This window comes from Peromyscus leucopus, chromosome 7 (assembly GCF_004664715.2).
Source record: "Peromyscus leucopus breed LL Stock chromosome 7, UCI_PerLeu_2.1, whole genome shotgun sequence".
Classification (NCBI taxonomy): Eukaryota; Metazoa; Chordata; class Mammalia; order Rodentia; family Cricetidae; genus Peromyscus; species Peromyscus leucopus.
The window spans coordinates 60,761,947-60,782,411 of record NC_051069.1 but is presented as its reverse complement, the minus strand read 5'-3'; the positions used below and the strand labels follow the sequence as shown (position 1 = coordinate 60,782,411).

Genomic DNA, 20,465 nt, shown 5'->3' with positions numbered 1-20,465 from the left:
AATTACCTTCACATAATCATTATGTATTATGTATAAATACACATTGGATCATCATGAGACATAATGTGCTGTGTCTATCAATGTCAATTAAAGATTTAACAGAGGCCTGGAGAGATGGCTTAGGGGGCAAAAAGTTTCTGCTCGGCAATCTTGACCTGAGTTTAATCCCTGGGCCCTGAGGTGGACGGAGGGAATGGGGGAATGGATTCCTAAAAGCTGTCCTCTGACCCCACAGGTGTATTGTGGCATGCGCACACCATCCCCCATAATGGAAATACATATTTTTAATATTTAAAGAAGGAACATAAGATGCTAACACTGGACAAATGAAGCTAATAACTATAAGCACTAAATTAGTGAGGGAAATTAATCTTGGTTTTCTGTTTATTTTTCCTGAATTAGATGCAATGTTCATAGAAAAATATTCAACTGTTTGGTATTTCTGTACTGTACTTCTTGTAGAACAGACAAGTAAAGAGTAAGTGAGCTGACACTATATTTGGAGCCAAAGAAATTACTCTGGGCCAGTTCTTAATCAGCTTCATACACAATTCCACTTTACTTGGAAATTCTAGAGATTGAACTCAGAAGAACCCAGGCCTAGTGGTACAAATCCCATTATCCCAGACACTCAGGAGGCTAAAACAAGCAAATGTGGGGTTTCTACTCTACTGCTGAGTTACACCAGCTCCATATACTGAACTGCATCACTACAGTAAGTCAGTCACCCCTACCACACAAATAAAAAGTTTTCTATCTATCATCTATCCATCTATCCATCTATCCATCTATCCATCTATCCATCTATCCATCTATCTATCTATCTATCTATCTATCTATCTATCTATCTATCTATCTATCTACCTATCTATCCATCTATCGATCGATCTATAGATCTATCTATCTAATCTATATATCTATGTATCTGTCTATGTATGTATGTTTGTATCTATCATCTACTTGCCCATCAAATCACTTACCTACCTACCTACTTACCTATTGATCTATATGAAATTTAAAATACATGTATGAACTAACACCAAAGTCAGAAGAAAATCTTTGAGAAAATTGTGAAACCTGCAGTGTCAGGTGATCTGAGGAAACTTGTTGACCTTAGTAGCATCTAGTACTAGTCTTCAAACTTACCACTGTAACACACTTAAAAGACCTAGAAATACTATAAAACACCATACACTCCTTCAGACATTTCCAAGTTTTTATCACTAGTTTAACAGTCATGGAGGATACAATTTTCTGCATATTGGAAATATATGACACATAGACAAATACATATCTTAAAATCAAACTGCACACCATTTTCTAATGCTCACTCCAGGATTACAAGAGCAAGCACATAACACTATCGCCTACTTTAAAAAGACATGAATGAGCTTATCTTAACAAGACTGGAAAGTCATTAAACGAACAAGATGAGTCACAGAATTACTTGAGCAAGTGTTTTATCAAGATGTCCAGCATCTCTCTGTTTTTCTCCGGCAATTTGTGCACCAGTGCATGGACGGCCTCCACTCTGTAGTTTTGGTCATCTGACTCTGTTATGTAAAAATGGTTACAGATATAATTGTATTCAAACATAATGTAAACATTAATCATGTGAACATCATATACAATCCTACCATTCATGCCTTAAAGTGCTGTTTCATAATAATAACAACTTATTAACCACATCTTTTAGGCTAAGAAATGTTGATTGAGCTTGTCCATGGCTTTAAAGTTAGGAAGTAGAGAAACAAAACTGTGTGGTTTTACAACTTGTTCCTCATCACTGGACTATATTGCTCTGGCCTAAGTCATTGCCTGCTTGAGTTTTACAAACAGAGACAAGATAAGACCTTCAGGAATGTGGTGCACATGTGTACACATGTGTACACATTCATACATCGAAAATGTGAGTTGTAGACATTGGTGTAGACTGCCCAGTGTGTTAATCAGTATAATTCACATTCCTACAGAGAAACATGCTAGAGCCCTAACCCTGTGTGACCAGAGGGAGCCAGCATTCTTCTCCTCAGTTCACAGTCAAAGGAAAAATTCAGCGTGACCTTTCTGAAGCATTGGCATTATGCAAACAGAAGACAGTGAACTCACAGTGACATTTAGAAATCTGAAATTGGAGACATCACCTCTGCAAGTCCAGACTAAGGCTTGGGTGCAACCCGCCTGTAACACTTCAGAAGGAGCTGACATCCCCCATTGTCAGTAACAAGTTTGGGCACAAAAGCCCAGCATTTCAAGGCCTTTTGTAACCTCTTTATGCTACATTGCCACGTCACCTAGATACACGTGTGGAGATGTAACCCAGCTCCGGGATAGTTCTGAGATGCCAAGACTCTGATCTACCTGCTGCATATGTGAAGATAAGATTATTTAGGACAAGGGCCAGGGTTAGCAAAGATACTTAAGAAAATTTGATTGGATAGGGAAAAAGAATGGGCTATAAATACAATAAACAGACAGAGACTCCTTATCAAGCGAGGCAGAGTGGCACCTGTAATCTTAGCCTTTAAGAGCTAGAAGCAGGAAAATGGCCACAAGTTCAAGGCCAGAATGGGCTACTAAATCAGGCTGCTACAGTATTAGCCCTGTCTCAAAAACAACAAAACTCCATTTACCAACCCGACCATCCAACCCAATAACCAAATAAAAAAAAATATGAAGAGAAAAATATCTTTGTGCAGCTTCTCATTTCCTTGATGCAGCCGAATCCTCTCTTCCAGTGAATTCTCTACTGTCTCCTAGGGTTCCAGTAATGTTTCCCTTTTTACTGAAACTGGTTAAAAGAAACTTGACACTAGTTATATCCATTCAAAAACCCAACTTAACCCTGAGTAAATCCTTGCCTGAGACCATAATCAATAATGATTTCCAAAGATGGAAGTAAAGAAAACCTCCTACCAAGAGCTTATATCATCACAGTTTTAGACAGTGGCCCAAATGCCACTTGATACAAAGCCAAATCTCTGGATTAAGAGTCCAAAATTAAGGTTTGTTAAATAGCAACAACAAACCACTTTGCTTATAGTCCTGGCTCTTACTGTACACTAGTGTCTTGGACAGGCCATTTACCTAGCCAGTCTAGGTCCTGACTGGCTCATCAACAAAATGAGCTAATGTTCCTTGCACCCTATTCACCTTGCAAAGATGGGCTCATATGAAGACCATGTTGAACAGAGAGATTTCCGGAGAAAACTTAGAAAGGTGTGGTGTTAGTCTGTGGTCAGCCATGACTGCTGAACTTAAAACCAGGTCACCCATGTTACCTGACACTTTCTCTGGCAGACAACACTTCTAGGGCATTTCAATGTCTGGAAATAAATGAAGGCAGCTGGTTTTGTTTGTTTGTTTGTTTCTTGGACTGTGAAGAATGACTAATACTCTTTAATTATAGTCATACCTTACACACTTCCAACAATGAAATGCTGACTGGTTGTTACATGTGTAGGTCACTATAATTCACATTATGTTGATGGATCAGACCCCAAGCTGGCACTCTGGTTCCAACAGCTGTAAAGTATATATTACTAACTTCGCAGGTCACATTATTATAGTATTCCAGCCCCCAATGTCCGATTTTCCAACTAAATCCACTAACTAACATTAAGGCAGCCAATGACATAAATAAACGATGTGAATCTGTGATTATAACAAGAAACCTCAGGGGTCAGGAAAGTAACAGAAGAATTTGCTCATACTATTTGATGGTTTTCCAGGTTTAGGAATAGAGTATGCAAGTGTGAATACTGACATAACTTGCCGTATACATTGGTGACATGTTTATGACAGTTGCTGTCATGGGGCTGGAAGGCACTTACTGCTCTTGCAGAGGGCCTGGCTTTAGTTACCAGCACCCACATCAGAAAGTTCACAACTGCCTGTAACTCCAGTTCCAAAGGATTCAATGCCCTCTGGACTTCAAAGGCATGCACATGGTACACATAAATTCATGAAGGCATATACACATAAATAAATTTTTTAAAGTTTTCTGTCTTACAAAATATGTTTAGTCACTCAAATAAGAAATCAAAAATCCTCACAGCTTTTTATAATCACATCAGACTGTCACCTCAATAACAATGGGTTTTGGGGGGATAGAGATAGTGGTCAGAGTTTGTCTTATTAAAGGACAAAATATTTAGTTTCATTTGTAATTTTTATTGGCTTACAAATGATAGTGCAAGCTATTAAATATCATATTGGCAAAATTTTTAAGCAACATGTGAAAGAATGTCGAGGAGATTTAAACTTGCATGTGTAAGTAACAGATGCTAAAACTGCATGAATCCTATGCTTTTGGTGCAAGCACACTTACTGACAGCAATGATGAAATCCTTGTGCAATTTGTAAGTCATCAGGGGCTCTGCAAGGCACCTACAACAGAGAAGCAGAGAACGTCTAGAACTATCGAAATTTCTGTCACTCTACATTTCCAGGTCTTCTTTGAAAACAGTGATCGTTTTTTGACAACTAAAGGTGAAGCAATGACTAATAAAATAATTGGTTCGTTAGGTAGTATGACAAGGTCCTGGAAGGGGGATCTGGACAGATCCGCTGCTCTTGAGCACTCTTGCCACAACTGTGTGAAAAGGGATGCTACATTGAGGATGTAGCTCAGTTGGTAGAGTATTACAGAATATTTGTTTACATTATGTGACGATGTGTCACTGTGATTGGTTTAATAAAGAGCTGAATGGCCAATAGCTAGGGAGGAGAGAGAGAGAGAGAGAGAGAGAGAGAGAGAGAGAGAGAGAGAGAGAGAGAGAGAGAGAGAGATCTGAGAAGAGAGGCAAGGATTTTCCCAGCAGACTTGGAATAAGTCAGATGTACAGAAATGGAGAAGAGGTTTATTAAAAAAGTCACATGGTAGAATGTAGATTAATAGAAGCAGATTAATTTAAGTTATAAGAGCTAGTTGAGAACAAGCCTAAGCTAAGACCAAGCTTTCACAATTAATAAGAAGTCTCTGTGTCATTATTTGTGGGCTGGCAATCCAAAGAGAGTCCAATGAGAAAGCTTGCTGCAAATGGTGGCCCACACTGGGTACCAGGGGAAGTGTTTATCTAATTATTCTTTATCAAAAAAAAAAAAAAAGAAAAGAAAAAAGAAAAGAAAACTCAAGAGTCAAATATCAGCTAAGGACCTGACTGATCAGAGGAGCAGTGGAGAAGTGACCAGGGACCTCCTCTCTCTCTCTCCTTCCCCAATCCAAAAGGGCCAAGAATCTTCCTAAGCCCCACCCTACTACTAGCTTGCTCCACCCTCTGATTCAAAATAAACTTTACTGGCAGTCTCGAAGTGTCAGATATGATCAAAATATCCCACAACAGCAGAGCGCTTGTCTAGCACAGACAACACCCTGCATGGGTCGCTATCACCACATAACCCAGTAATGATAGTACACACATGCAGTACTAGCACTCATAAGGTAGAGACAGGTGGATCAGAAGCTCATGGCCATTCTCAGCCAAGTCATGATCCCAAAAACAAACAAACAAACAAACAAAAAAACCATGGGTGTTATAACTTCAAAAAAACATTTCAATATATTTAAAAACATACACAAAGCCCCACATATATAAAGAAACAAAAAGACTAACTCAGGATTCATAAAATATTGCAGCTTTTAAACTTAATATTGGAAAAAGCATGTATGAGTTCCAGAATGTGTATCTGTCACCTGTGTTGCTTCCTGTAGGTAAAGGCTGTGACTGAGGAGTGAACCCCGTGTATATGGATTCCATGCAACAGGTAGATACTTCCCAAGAAGAGGAGAGCAGGCATGGCCAGAATCCCCAGCACTAAAGCTTCCTCACCTGAGGTAGTTTTTCAGCCCACTCGTTATAGTCTTATTGTCCCACAGCTCAATATCAATGTCCATATCAGGAGGGGACTTGGGAGCTGGAAAGAATAAAATTTGAAATGTTTAAACTATAATTCAAAGTATTACCTTTGCCGCGATGAGAATGCATACCAACTCAAGCAGGTCAAAGGGAGGGCCATTTGCATCTTAGGGCTCCATCAAAGTCCACTTTAGGAAGGCTGCCTTTGTGATCTGGTTGGAAGCTCACTCTATTTCTCGCTCTCAAAGGTAAGAAAGGTAGCATTGCTGTCTCTCAAATCAATTTCTTGCTAACGGGCTAACGGCTGAAAGGACAGGGCCATGCTTCTAAGTGCTTGGCATGGGTCAGCATTTACATATCTGAGGAAGCACTATCACCCTGAGATTAAAATGGAGGAGGCAGAGATATAGAGAAGCTAAGCAAACTCCAAGATCATAGAAAACTTTTAAGTGGTGGAGCTGGAATTCCAAGCCAGGAAACAGTCTAGAAGTGTAGAGGGCATCTATACACCTATGCATATTCCTGTTACACTAGCTAACAAAAGGCACTTGAAAGGGCCCAACCTCACAAACATGCCACCTCATCTGTTACAGCTCAACACTGAAGACTGAACAAAGGGACTAATGGTTTAGCCGAGTGGGAAAATGTGGGCTCTTACATCCAAGGTCTTGTGTTTAGGTGGCAGTTCCCCTGTATCCCAAAACAAACTTTAAAACTTAACTTTCAATATGATATAAAAATTAACAAAGACAACAACAAATTGTCTATGTCTCAGGGAAACCTGTATGTTGGGTTACCTGTACAAATATCCCAAATCAACGACACCCTTGTTTAATCTAAAACTTACAAAATGTGGTGTTCATAAGTTTTTGGACCTTGGAGTTCACACCTCCTATTCGGTACAGGCCTAAAATGGTGATACCTGAGGGAGGAAATCACAAGTGAATATGGCTGAAGGGACTTCTCAAGCACATATCTAAAAATCCCAGGCATGTGTCCATGCTGAACTTGACAGCTACTTACCCAATTTTGCCAGGGAATCTTAGCCATCCTACCCTGGAAACACCCACCCACTAAAGAGTTCTCAGAGCAGGCACTAAACAGTGGTTTAAAAGTCTTTTGAGATCTTCAAAGGCCTAAGTCACCCTGCCTACTTACTACTCTTTGAATATAAAAGTGCATCAAAGATAGGAGACAGTATTTCTGTTTCTTCTGAGTCAGAGTCCTTTGCATTCAGTGGTCCCATGTCATCTGCATCTTCATTTCAAAGGCAGAGAAGCAGATTGAGAGAATCCAAGGATTCTGCTTCACTCCTTAAAACTGGCAAGTATAGGAAAATTCTGAATGCAAGTTCAAAGAACTCTGAAGCACAACAGGACTTTTGCTTTAAGCGAGAGTCTCAGAAAGAGAAAGTATGCAACCTCTACGTGTGGAGGCAGTCTCAACAGGTCACGACTCATTCCCATGGGAAAGCTCAAGGATGCTAAGAATGGAACAGCTATTCAAATCACAAAGGAAAAGAGTGTAAGGCTGATAGATGATGAGTACAGTCTTCCTAAGATCTCCCCTCTAGTGTTTGAAAGAACATGAATCAGGCTTTGCTGACTCCCCATAGGAGACCTTACCCTTTCAGAGGAGGGATGGAGGGTTGTGGGAGAAGGCTGTGGGGAGCGGGAGGAGGGAAGAGAGGGGGATCTGTGGTTGGCATGTGAAAGGAATAAAACAATTTTCTTAAATAAAAAAAGAAAGAACTTGAAGTGATAAATAGTATTATGCCTTTCAGAAAGAAGCAAACAAGGGAACATATTTGAAAAAGCCATAAAAAAAATAGTATAGAGGTTGGAGAAAAGGCTCAGTTAAGAGCATTAGCTGTTCTTACAGGAACCAGGTTCAGTTCCCAGCACTTACAGAATGGCTCATACCCATCTGTAACTTCAGTTTCAGGGAATTTGATGTCCTCTTCTTGCCCCTTCAGGCACCAAGCATGCACACAGTACACATACATACATATAGACACTCACACATACACACACACACACACACACACACACACACACACACACATAAATCTTTGAAAAGAAAGAGTATATAACCAGTTGAAATTATACCTAGCTATATATTCACATAGTTTAAATTTATATCCACATAGTTTAAATTTATATCATACTCAAAACTGTTTTTGTGTTCATGGCCCAACGCTCACTTTCCTTTTTAAGTGAAATGTTCAGAGTGCAGGAGTGAGGCTTATGGGAGTAATCATGCACCGTCTACACACTCACCTCTTGTTTCCACAGCTTGAATGCATTTTCTCACGAAGTTGAACCCTGCTTCATTTAAGTACACTGCAAGTGAGAAACAGCCTAATTAAGATGTGATGTGCAACTCGCCTTCCCCCTTCAGCTGGCTCTGCTCTGTGCCTTCATGGATTTTACCACTGCATTCATCAAATGCTGTAATACAGCAGGGAGACTCACACTCACACTCACTTCATCAAGTTGTGTGCTAGGGAGCACAGAGCACTCTACACTGTAAATAGACCCACAGCACAGACGGCTCTGTTGTGTTCAGGACCCTCCCCCCACCACCACCTGGATAATTCTTATGGTGAGTGGAAAGTGATAGTAAGGCCTTTCATGCAGTCATTCTTTCCCATGTGACCATGACAACATCCTGAGCCTCTTAACATAATTCATCAGGTCACTGAAAACTCCACTCCTCTTTGCTGTGATGTCTAGTGCTCTGCTTTAACCAGTGTTCTTTTAAGTACATGCTTGGCATTCAGAATAACTCAAACACACTCAGTCCATGTGCTAGCAGCTCCCCCATTTCTGGTCCTGGAGTAGAAAATAACATGATTTTCATTCTTTGCTAAACTTTCTTTAAATTAGTCTTAGGGCTGGTGAGGTGGTTCAGTGTGTAAAGGCTGCTGCTGAGCATCTTAACTTGAACTTGATCCCTGAGACCCACAAGGAAGAAACAGAGAGTCAACTCTTCCAGGTTGTCCACTGATCTCCACGCCAGTGCTATGGTGCACATGGCCACCAACATATAGCCACCCAAGCACCCGTTCGGTTACCCCACCTACTCAATCAATCATGTAATAAGTAAATTTGCTTTAGTTTTTAGTTTAAAATCAAATTAGATTAATTATATAAAGGAAAACATTTTAAAAAGCTACGTAACACCCAGAGGAAACACTTGAGAAGTCTTTACATTGTAATAATTTCTATCATGTGGTAGGTATGCATTTTTTCAATATGCCAAAATACTAATATTAATGGATGAGAATAATTCAGAACAACAAAATTAAAAACCTTCCAATTCTAAAATGATGGTTATTTGTAAAGGTTAGGTAGTTAAGTACATTGTTCAGCTTGTCAATAAAACTGAGTAAGAAGCAGAAAGTATCTTCAAGTATTTTCCATAAGACTGTCCTCTAACACACAGAAAAAAGAGAAAGGTATCATGTAAAATAGAATTATTTTTTACATATTCATTTGGAGTAAAATAAACAATAGGCAGGCTATCTCTCAAAGACAGACTGAGATAGCTGGAAACAATGCTCTGGTCTATTCTAATACACTGAGAGCAGGTGCCTCATGTAGAGCAAAAGTTTACAAGGCCAATCTCTGGCTCCTGAACTATTCCATGGTTCCTGCTCTTGGCTTTCTTCCCATGGGTTAATGCACGATTATTAATCAGTTCAGGGTGTGGATAAAACAACCAGGAATTTGTTCATCATGTTTGACTATGTGCACTTTGCCTCAAAGAGCTGGTTCCATGGAGCTGAGATGATACCTAGCATTGACTGAAGCCAGGAAAAACTGTAGGTTCCTCTAAGCTCTGGTATGATGCAGTATGACCTGGAGCATGTCCACTGACTTTTATGAATAAGACTCTCTACCTATAAAATGTGAGATGTGGCACTCAGTAGACACACCTGTCATCCCAGCACTGAAGAGGCTGAGAGTGGAGGATGTGAAGTTGAAGGACATCTTGAGTTACATAGTGAGACTGTGTTAGAGCAGAAACAAGCAGCAACAACAAGACAAAACAGAAACAAGAGAGCCCAGGGAGACGTGAACAAAAGAGCAACAAGCACCCACCTCTTAAGTCAGTGTTATAGACAGAAAACAGAAGACAGGTCAAGGAAACTAAGCAGATGAAGAAGGTGGTGCTTACTCTTCCACATAAAACTTATGTTACTAGGAGTTGGGGAGATGACTCAGCAGTTACAGTGTTTGCCATGTAAGCATAACAACTGTAGTTCAGATCAACAGAAGGCAAAAGAAAAAAGAAAAAATACTGGATGGACCTTGTGGCCCACCTGTAATTGCAACCTCAGATGACTGACACATAGGATCCCCAGACTAAGCTGGCTAGTGAGACTAACCATACCGGTGAGCTCTAGATTTGACCAAGAGACCCCGATTCAGTGAATAATGTGGAAGAGCAATGGAGGATGCTTCCAGACATCAGCCTTAGGCCCCACCATTGGCACAAAAGTGCACGAGCATTCACACTCAAAAACACTCAGACAGTTGCCCATACATCACACGTATATGAAAACAGAAAAAGAGATGAAAATGTTTGTTATTTGGCATGGTTTTATCTCTCTGTTTTCTCTTTTAAAAACTAAGTATAGCAATCTCTTCATTATAGGACTACTAAAGAATGAGTTAAAGTGATTTGGAAAGTTACACGTAGTGTTTGAAATGGAGTAGGTGCTGTGTGGTGTTGGCTCTGTGCTCACGCCTGTCATTGACTGGAGTATAATGTAAACCTTCATGGACCAAGTCCTCTTTATTCTTTGGGTATGTCTGAAGCAACGATTGCTTGAAGGGCTGTCAAAAAGGCATATCATATTACTTAATAAAAAAACAATTTGGGCCAGAGCAATGATTTGTTTCTTTAAACAGACATAGCTCGAGCATACAGTGATAAAGCCTCATGAACCTAGGAGGTTGCTGAAAAGATAAATTGGACATTAAGAAATGTCCCTATGGGTTTATTATACTTTAGTAAATCACAATGATCAAATGCAATGTGTCACTAAGCTGAACAGACTGTGCACACTGTGACTGCTCTTCACATATATTTACTGCCCTGTTCTTCACAAAGGAAGACAGAATGTTTCAGCATCTTGAAGATTGGTTATGGTCATGTGATCAATGAGATGGAATGGAAATGATCCTATGTTACTTCCCAGCAGATCAAGATCAAGGTTTGCCGTTTTCTCTTGTCACTGGCATAAGATCAGCATGGTACAAAAGGAGGCTACTCTGTGAACTTGAGTTTCAGAGTAGAAGCAAACCATGGAGGACCTGTGTGGACATGTACTATAACCAGCAAGATCCTTTGCTGCAGCAAGCCTCTGAGATCCCGAGTATCAGTTTCATCACACCGAGACCTGTCCAGGGCTTATTTAATTATGTGTAATTTAAGCAATTTTTGCTGTGGCAACACAGACTCAAGAAATATATTCAACTGAACAAAATTAGTATCCTTAAAGAGAAAAATAAGTCCTGTTAGAATCATCTCTTGTCAGTTAATTTTCACACAGTTCTGTACAACAATGCCTCAACTAGAGTGCCCAGCATTCTCTGCTGTGGTATGGTTTACACAGTTGGCCTCCAGTTGACTTGATGTAAGATATAGTTACATTGACAGTCAGGAAGCGTCAATTTTTAAGAAATTCATGTGATAAAAAATGAGCTATTTTCTAAAGCCGTGAGAGGGTTATTATATTGCTTTCATTCATGCCAAGAAAAATTCAACTAAAGCAGTGTTGTTGATTTTAATAGCTGAAAAATAAAAACCATTTACTCCTTAATTTCACAAGAGACAGCTGTGGAAAGGTTTATTAATAAGTCAAATGATACCATTAAAAAGGGTGTGTATGAGCTGGAGATCCGGCAGCAAGCAAAGCACTGCCAAACAAGCTTGAAGTTTGGGCCCCTGGAACCTACACGGGGTTAGACTTGGTAGCATGCACCTGTAACCCTAGCACTAAACAGTAAGATGGGAGCCACAGAAAGGAGATCCCCTGGAAGCCCCGTAGCCTGGTGTGCTTGGCTACAAACAGGAGGCCTTCTCTCTATTAAAGCAGAAAGTGAGATAACACCAAGGTTGTACTCTGACCTGCATGCTGTGCACGTGGGTATCTACACTTAGACACACAGATAGTGAGTGTTTCTCCTAACTCTCCTTCAGTGAAAGACAAAGTATTCTTGGTGTAGGATAGAAAGAAAGGGAACTCATCCTACATGGTAGAAACATGGAGTTCTAGAGGGATACTATGTCTTCTTCAGAACAGGCAACCAAGATGAGCAACCAGATGTTTCCTCCCGCTTCTCTACCATGTCTGAGTGAGCACCTTCTTTGGTGGCTTCTCCCCTGAGACCTCCCTGGGCCTCACTCCCACTTCTCCCACAATCTGTGAACTCTCCCCAAGACCCACCCTGTGCCCCACACCTACTTTTCCCTGTTTTAGAGAAGACCAGAAGAGTATTCATAATCAAACTGTCACCAAATTCCCAGACATTGAAACCCTGTAGTACTAATGTTATTTGGCCTGAAAACAGACTAACTTAATAAAGCTAATTTATTCAATCAAAAGTTAAGTGCAAGCATTTTCTCCCTGTTGGAAACTGTTCAGGGCTAAAGCTTTTATTGAAATCTAACTGAAGTTTCCATTTGGCTGCTCAGCAGTACAAAAGCTATTAATCTTAACAGATATTAATTAATCTTAACAGATATTCCAACAGCAATGGGGAAAAGAACAGCCTTCTGCAGCTAACAAAGCAAAAGTCCTTGTTCTTTCAACTTCCTCCTGTTTCAAAACACCCCAGACCCTTCCCGATGTAACCTTGGTGGTCTTACTGTACCTCCTCAGGGCTTCTAGGACAAAGCAATGCTTGTCTTTAATCATCCATTTACATTTCTAATCTGGCATTTCTGATTAAAAAGATACAGATATCCAACATCATACCGTAAGAGTTTTCAGAGGGGAAAAAGATGTGAGCACATTTGTTGGTACGCAGGATGCCCTCAGGACCTTTCTCATCTTCCTGAAGGATGAAGAGTTGTCCCCCCCCCCTTTGCTGTGAGCTGCAGATATATGAAGTAGGAATTCAGCTGACAATGGCAAAAGTATCTGGAAGAGACAAGAACTCTTCCAGGGGACACTGGCTTTTGAATGTATTAGCTGTTTCCTGCAGTGAATCTCTTGTAAGCTGCTGTAGCTTTCCCATTTGATGCTTTTCTCAAGAACTTCTTAACATTGTGGTTGATCACTCATTGGGCACAATTTCCCCTATGCTATTGGGGTGTTGGGATAACATCCCCAACTGTGTTGACAACAGTCACACAATCAAGACCTCTTTTTTTCAGGCCTTTGTTACTTTTTTAGCATTAGACTCAGAAGTCTGCCTTTTTGTAATTAGCTCTGTAATGTAATTTCTCCATTAGCAAGTATCTGGCCAGGGCCATCTCTGGACAAAGCATTTATCTGAGATACTTCTCAAATATCCAAGGACAGACTTCAGATAGATAAGCATTCAGACTACCTGTTAATTTCCTGAAATAAGGTAAATATCCATACTGAGACAACTACCAAGGCCAGGAAGGTGTTAGGTACAAAGCTACGTTTCTCATGCAAATTAAGCTTAAACTCTCCTTTCTCCCATAGCCCAAGTGATATCCCTAGTTCTAAAGGATTCCCCCTTTAACAATGAACTCAGAACAAAAGGGCTTTTACATACCAGGTGCATCAAGCTGTGATGCAGGCTACCTAGTATTTGTCAATAAAACTTTGACCTTTGATCAAACATAGTTCTGTTCTCATGGGAGGATGTAAGGATGGACCAATTTACTTAGACACCTGGGGAGTTCTAGTGATAAACTACTCATGCAATGCAAAGCTCAAGAGGAATATTGTTTACAGAGGGCAACTATTTAGAGTATGAAGAGAAAGGTGTTTCACACTAAGAAGATTACATCCCAAGGCATACATGGAAAAAATCACCCAGACAATGGTCAAATGTTAAAGCTGTTCAGAAACCTTAAGATTATATAACCCACACAGCTAAGATGTGACTGTAGCTAGTAGAAACATCTATTGAAATGGACCCCTTTTATCTATCCCAGGAATAAATAGATATAAATAGGAATAAAATAGAACAATACAGAACAGACTAGACAGGAGGATATGAACTAAATACCTCTGTTTTCAGAATTGCTACTCCATCTAGATCCAAGGGTGAAGGGCCTGCTAGAAAGCCACCACAGAAACTATGTCATCTGAGTAGAGACATGGCTCAAGGCAGCATCAGAGAAAACCCACGACCCATGAATTGAACTTTTCTTTATTAAAGACAAAGATGAAGATGTTGAGACAGGGCAGTGTGTCGAGAAATATAACCCGTTTTCCTGAAAAATATGTCCAGATGGCAAGGTTATGAAGAACTTTGAGTGAGGTTCTGTCCCAATGGACCTGTTTGAGGAAGAGTTTCGTTCTCATTTTAACTGGACAGCATCTGTTTTATATGGATGACAGCTACTACCCTTACCCTTAAAATGAATTAATCAACAGCATCTTATCATCTGAAGAAGAATACAGTATGTCATATAACCACAACAGTATTTACAGATTCAGTATCCTGGACCAGTTCTTTGTGGGGTTTCTGACGTTTTGTTTTTCACATGGAGCTTTGTCTAAAGAATGATCTAACTTTCCTTTTCTAATGAATTACACAGCTTCATTTATAGCATGGAGGGAGTGTTGAATCGAGTGTGACTGCAAAGCAAGGGACTCCTTGTTCAGGCTACGGAAGGTCTGCCGGCCCCATGAGCACACCACAGCCTCACTCTCTACTCTACGGCATGTGCTCTGAACACCTCTGCTGCAGCCTTGTGTAGGGCCACTCTAGTTCTTACTGTTTTGTTTCCACTATTCCCAGTGGAATCAGGAGTTAAGAGGTTTCCCTCTGGTTGTGTCTGAGGAAGGATCAAGCCAAGGGGGAAGGCACCAGCAAGGGTCAGAAGGTTCAGATTCCACATGATCTTTCTGTGGCTTTCTCATTTTTCTCCCAGGAAATGTAACTGGTTTTATTTGTGGCTTACTCTGCAGGGCAAGTCAGAATGTAGAAAAGCTTATTTCTTATTAAGTTTCTGTTCCTTTAAAAATCATAATTAAGCCGGGCCCTGGTGGCACATGCCTTTAATCCCAGCACTCAGGAGGCAGAGGCAGGCGGATCTCTGTGAGTTCAAGGCCAGCCTGGTCTACAAAGCGAGTTCCAGGAAAGGTGCAAAGCTACACAGAGAAACCCTGTCTCGAAAAACCAAAAAAAAAAAAAAAAAAAAAAAATCATAGTTAAGTCAAAAATCTAAGAAGTGTTCATGTAAAACCTTTAATGAAAAAGGAGAAAAAGAACTTACTTTCTTCTTTCTTGCTAATTATGGCAGGCAGCGTGTAAATCTAGAAAACAAAGGATGTCAGTTAGTTACTGCAGTTAATGGTCCATACAGAAGATTGGCAAGGTGATGCTTACATTAAAACAAAACCATGGATGTAGGCTCGAGGTCCAGCAACTATTTCCAGGGTACAGCCATCTGTCCAGCTGATCCACCAACCCCCTAATATGGTTCCATTATTAATGGTCCAGCCTGGGCTAAGTTTGCCTTTCACCATCTGACTTATGTATTTCACTCTCTTTTCTGATTTGTGCTTAAGGCACCTTCCTCTGGAAGTGTCTCTCACAGTGGAATTCATCTGACTTTGCTCCTTCCTCACAGGAGCTGTATGGGTTTTGTTTTCCATGGGCACGATCTTGACCACATTGCTGAGATAACAACCCATTCCTGCATCTGCTCTAGGTCAAGACTTTTTTTTTTTTATAATTTATTTTTCCTGCACTCCAGAAGAGGGCACCAGATCTCATTACAGATGGTTGTGAGCCACCATGTGATTGCTGGGAAATGAACTCAGGACCTCTGGAAGAACAGCCAGTGTTCTTAACCTCTGAGCCATCTCTCCAGCCCAGTCAAGACTTCTTAACCATTGGTGAAAAGTTTAACTATTTTTAAAAATCTACCTCTGATTGACATTCTTGATTTTTGATTGATTGACATTGTAAAATACAATAGAGTAGAAATGGAAAATAATAAACAGAGAGCCAGATCTTCTCATTATTTAATTTGATGGACTTAAAATCACATCCTTGTGTGCTCACATGATCCTCTAAGTTCTACTCACAGTGTCTGGGCTCATCTGATTGTGGACTGGAACAGGGCTAGAGGGATGGTCTCAGAGCACACTACACTGGCACCATTGCTCAGGCATTTAGCTTAATCTGTTCTTGTGTTCTCTGCCATCAATGGAACCTTCTCTAGTGATGTGACAGCATCTCCTGTTTATTCTGTGTGCTGTCACTCAACAGACCCAGGAACAGTGGTCAGTAAGAAAGCAAAGAGCAACTAATGACCTCTCTCTTTCGCCCCTGGTGTTTGTGAGTAAATTACAACACAGACATCAAAATGACTATTACAAACAGGATGTGAACCAAAGGGGATGTCTCCCCCGACAGTTTTGTTAAGCCGTTGTACTTTAAAATGGCCTGGACCAGAGGATGACTCCACACATAATCTTAATAGTAACCCAATAAAATGATGCAAGATATGCAGCCAAATTAATGATTATAAATATTTTAAAGTAACTTTAGGGTTGTACATCAGTCTTGGAAATCTCCCGGAAAACAAATGACAGGTGGGATTGCATGCCTGTGGCTGAGCTGACACAGGGGAGCAGGACGGGCGGCTGCCATCTGACTCGTCACTTTAACGTTCCCAGCTATGCTATATACACGGAGAAAGCACACGGAGAGGTGCTCTGTGAGCTTCAGAGTAAAGCACAAGTTAGAGATGATGTCGCTCTTACCGGTTCTTTTCCATCCATGGCCTCCAGCCAGAGCTTCCGGTTAGCTTCAGAGAACGCCTGTAGCGTAATGATGCCATGCCTACCGACAGACAGACACTCTAAATGTCAAATTCATCCTATTGTGCCCTTTGGCATTTGTAAATTTTCAAGTCCTTGGTTAATTATAAAGCCGTAATTTGGAAAAGAAAAAAAATAAGATCAAACGCAATGAAGAAAAGGGGAAACTGAAAACTAGAAAATTTTTTCTACAAGTGTCTTTCAGAAAAGTCACTGTACATACCCACACACACATTCACCCATATATACATATACTCACACACAAACATACACATGCACACTCATATACATGTACACATACACATGTACACACACACTCACACAGGCACACACAGATACACCCATATACACATACATGCACAGAAGCACACATGCACACATACACATACATGCACACATATACTCATGAAAAAACACACGCACACACACTTTTTAAATTTAAATAATGGCAGGTAAGTCATGAAGGTGTGAGGCACAGGGCTGTCTGAAGAAATTAGTTCAAACAATGTCCCCTGAAATGGTCAAAAAAAGATGGCAAATGCATATCCAATGACTTTCAAAGCTACCTGATATTCAAAGCTCAGAACCCTGATGTGGGACCTGCTAGTCACTAACAATGATGGTGTGTGAAGCCGCAGCTCACAACAAGCCAATGATTACATACTCAGTGTTTCTCTGCACCATGACCACAGTGTTAAAAGGAATTCCCTGAAAATACTCCTCAAGTCAGGTGCAGATGTGATCTGCACCTGGGAGGCTGAGGCCTCTTGGCTTACACACACAGGCTGAGTACTGAGTGAGGCCATCTCAATAAACAGTGTCCCCAAATCTCTTCCCTGCAGCCACTTGAAATAGTTACTTAAGGATGTATTATTTCCATATAAAAGAAGGCACCATATAAAAGTGTGAGGATAATGTGAAATTTTATATAAATTATCTCATATAAAAGAATTGATGTAGTCAACCTGGAAATTACAAGGATTTGCAAATACTGGGAAATTTTTTCATTACTAGTATGAAATTCTTAAAAATTTGGAATAGCATAAGCTGACAACAAATTACTTGTATTTCTTCTGTAGATATGAAAATACCTCATTAGAACGATAAGAAAAGAAAAAAACGTATATTAGGGCCCAGGTGATCTGGTGTGATGGAGTTTATTGTCTCTCTGGGGCAAGTTCTATGTATTACAAGCTATATTTCAAACTTGGGATCCTGTGCAGGGATTCCAGATGCATGTCATGCCCAGCCTTGCTGCAGAGTTTTAAGTCAATGTCAAAGTATCAATGACGCAATTAGAACAGCAGTCAATGTTTTCTGGATGGTTATATTTTGTGCTGGTATGTGTGTTCATAAGAGCACTTTATTATTTGATTTAACCATCAGGAGACCCTGGGACTGTAGACTTATTTCCCCATTTTACAGATGGAATAACAAAAGCACAGAGTTTGTGTAATTATAACCAGAACATGCAGAAATATAACAGTGCTATGCACACAGAAGGTCTCTAGAGGCACTGAACTTGGTCAGCTGTGGAGTTAATGGTATTCCCTCTGGAGGCTTCTTATTCCTTGGTAGCAAGACCACTAGGCTTTAAATTATGATAAAAGTGCTTGTGTGAAACCAGCGAACAATGCTGTGGCTCTCCCCCTTTGCTGGGGCGCAGATGGCTCCGCCCTCTCCGCTAACATGCCCTTCATGTCAACTCTCCAGGTTCTTTGTTTTGACTTTTTTCCCAGCATAAGGTCTCTTGTTCCTTTTTAAAAATATCATACAATGGAAATACATCCAATAAATACCATGCATCTGGATAAATATGTGAAAGAGTGAAGTAAACACATAGATGTCCTCTTTACAAATACTGTATTTTTTCATGTTGTGCTTGTTCAAACTTAGAAACAGAAAGAAGGAAAAACTACAAGGTGGAAACTGATGCTCAAACCTTTCGACCACTTCTATGTCAAAGCAGAAGCGTTTGTCAATTGAGTCCGTCTTTCGTCGGATACATGACTTTAATTTAAACATTTCAGGTGAGCCAGTAACGAGGCCATTCTGAAAGAAGAAAGGCACATAGTCACTAACACAAGGGAGTGAACTGATGTGCACTGATCCAAAGTCGCCAACTGCAAGTGTTAACTTGAAGAAAAGCTGACGTATAATGGTTTCGCTCCTCTACTCTTTAATCCTCCTCGCTCATTGACAACACACTGAGCCATTCATTATTTATGCTGTGACAGGACTTCCTGACACCTTTGGACACATTTACTCTGACAGGAACAGACGCTTACAGTGTACCTACTCTAAGGACACAGACAGACATGGCATTACAGTCATTGAACATCACAGTTGCATGTGCAGTCCATGTGTTAGGATATTTCTTCATCAGAATCCTCTCTAATAAAAAAGTAAACATACAAATTCCCCAGGTAGTAAGAGGTTAGTGCCATGGATATGCATCTTTGTACTGGAGCCTACACAGTAGCTAGCTCCAAGTCCCCAAAGAGCCTCCAGAATAATGAAGCTCACATTGGTCATGTTCCTCCAAGTCTCTGGATGGGACTGAACAGGGGCTGCCTCTCAGGAGCTCTACATGGGAGATGCCTAGGTACATCAGGGAAAAGCTTAGCTCAATGTTTGTTAACCCTGCTTGCTTGCAAACCTCACAGATTTATTATCAGTGCTTTGATTGTTTCGTTTGCATTATTAACACCCCAACTGTCACACAGGTTGAGTTTCTGACAATCACTACTCTAAGTGAGTCACAGCTCGATGTGAATTTTGACTTAATAACTCTGCAGGTGATGCTATCCACAGGCTTTTTCTCTGCTATGTTCCCATTTCTTTTGCATCTGCCCTTCACTTTGCATTACTAGGCTCTGCTGGCTACTTGAGCACAATAAGTTTCAGCTGACACATCTTAATGTTCCCAGTTTCTATCATTTACCTCTGCCTTGCCCTACATTACAAACTGCCGAGGTAACTCTTTTCCTTTCTAGAAACAACTCCCTCAACTGTTATAATAAGGTTGAAACAAATTATCTTTAGGATAAAATTCTCCTCCAGACTTAGATCTTAGTGCATGACCAAGTTAGCTAATTCACAAGACCAGTCATTGTCCATGTTGGTAAGCTAACTAAAAAATAAAGAAAGAAAGTAAGGAGGGAGGAAAGGAGGAGGGAGGAAAGAAAGAGGGAGGGAGGGAGGGAGGGAGGGAGGGAGGGAGGAGGAGGGAGGGAAGGGAGAGTTACACCCTACATGCAATGAAGACTGTACCATTTCCTCAAATAAGATGCATCATGTCCTATAATGGTAGCTAGCCATGAGACACATTTAGCAACTTGCTGTGGATATCGTTCTATATAAATAAAACACTGATGGCCAATGACCAGGCAGGAAGTATAGGCGGGACAAAGAGAGAGGAGAATTGGGGAAACAGGAAGAAGGAGGAGAGACACTGCAGCCACCACCAGGACAAGCAGCATGTAAAGACACCGGTAAGCCACCAGCCACATGGCAAGGTATAGATTTATAAAAATGGGTTAATTTAAGATATAAGAACAGTTAGCAAGAAGCCTGCCACGGCCATACAGTTTATAAGTAATATAAGTGTCTGA

The 20,465-nt window shown here is 40.5% G+C and overlaps 1 protein-coding gene across 1 annotated transcript in view; it reads right to left on the bottom strand.

Moving 5' to 3' along the window:
• Arhgap42 (Rho GTPase activating protein 42) overlaps positions 1-20,465 on the bottom strand; it is a 221,895-nt gene that overhangs the window by 17,135 nt on the left and 184,295 nt on the right. The window contains exons 10-17 of the mRNA XM_028873103.2: positions 18,794-18,903; positions 16,795-16,873; positions 15,297-15,336; positions 8,138-8,200; positions 6,706-6,780; positions 5,832-5,916; positions 4,331-4,389; positions 1,448-1,553 (exon numbers count right to left, since the gene is read on the bottom strand). Coding sequence (XP_028728936.1) covers positions 1,448-1,553; positions 4,331-4,389; positions 5,832-5,916; positions 6,706-6,780; positions 8,138-8,200; positions 15,297-15,336; positions 16,795-16,873; positions 18,794-18,903 — 617 coding nt within the window. The remainder of the gene's footprint in view (positions 1-1,447; positions 1,554-4,330; positions 4,390-5,831; positions 5,917-6,705; positions 6,781-8,137; positions 8,201-15,296; positions 15,337-16,794; positions 16,874-18,793; positions 18,904-20,465) is intronic.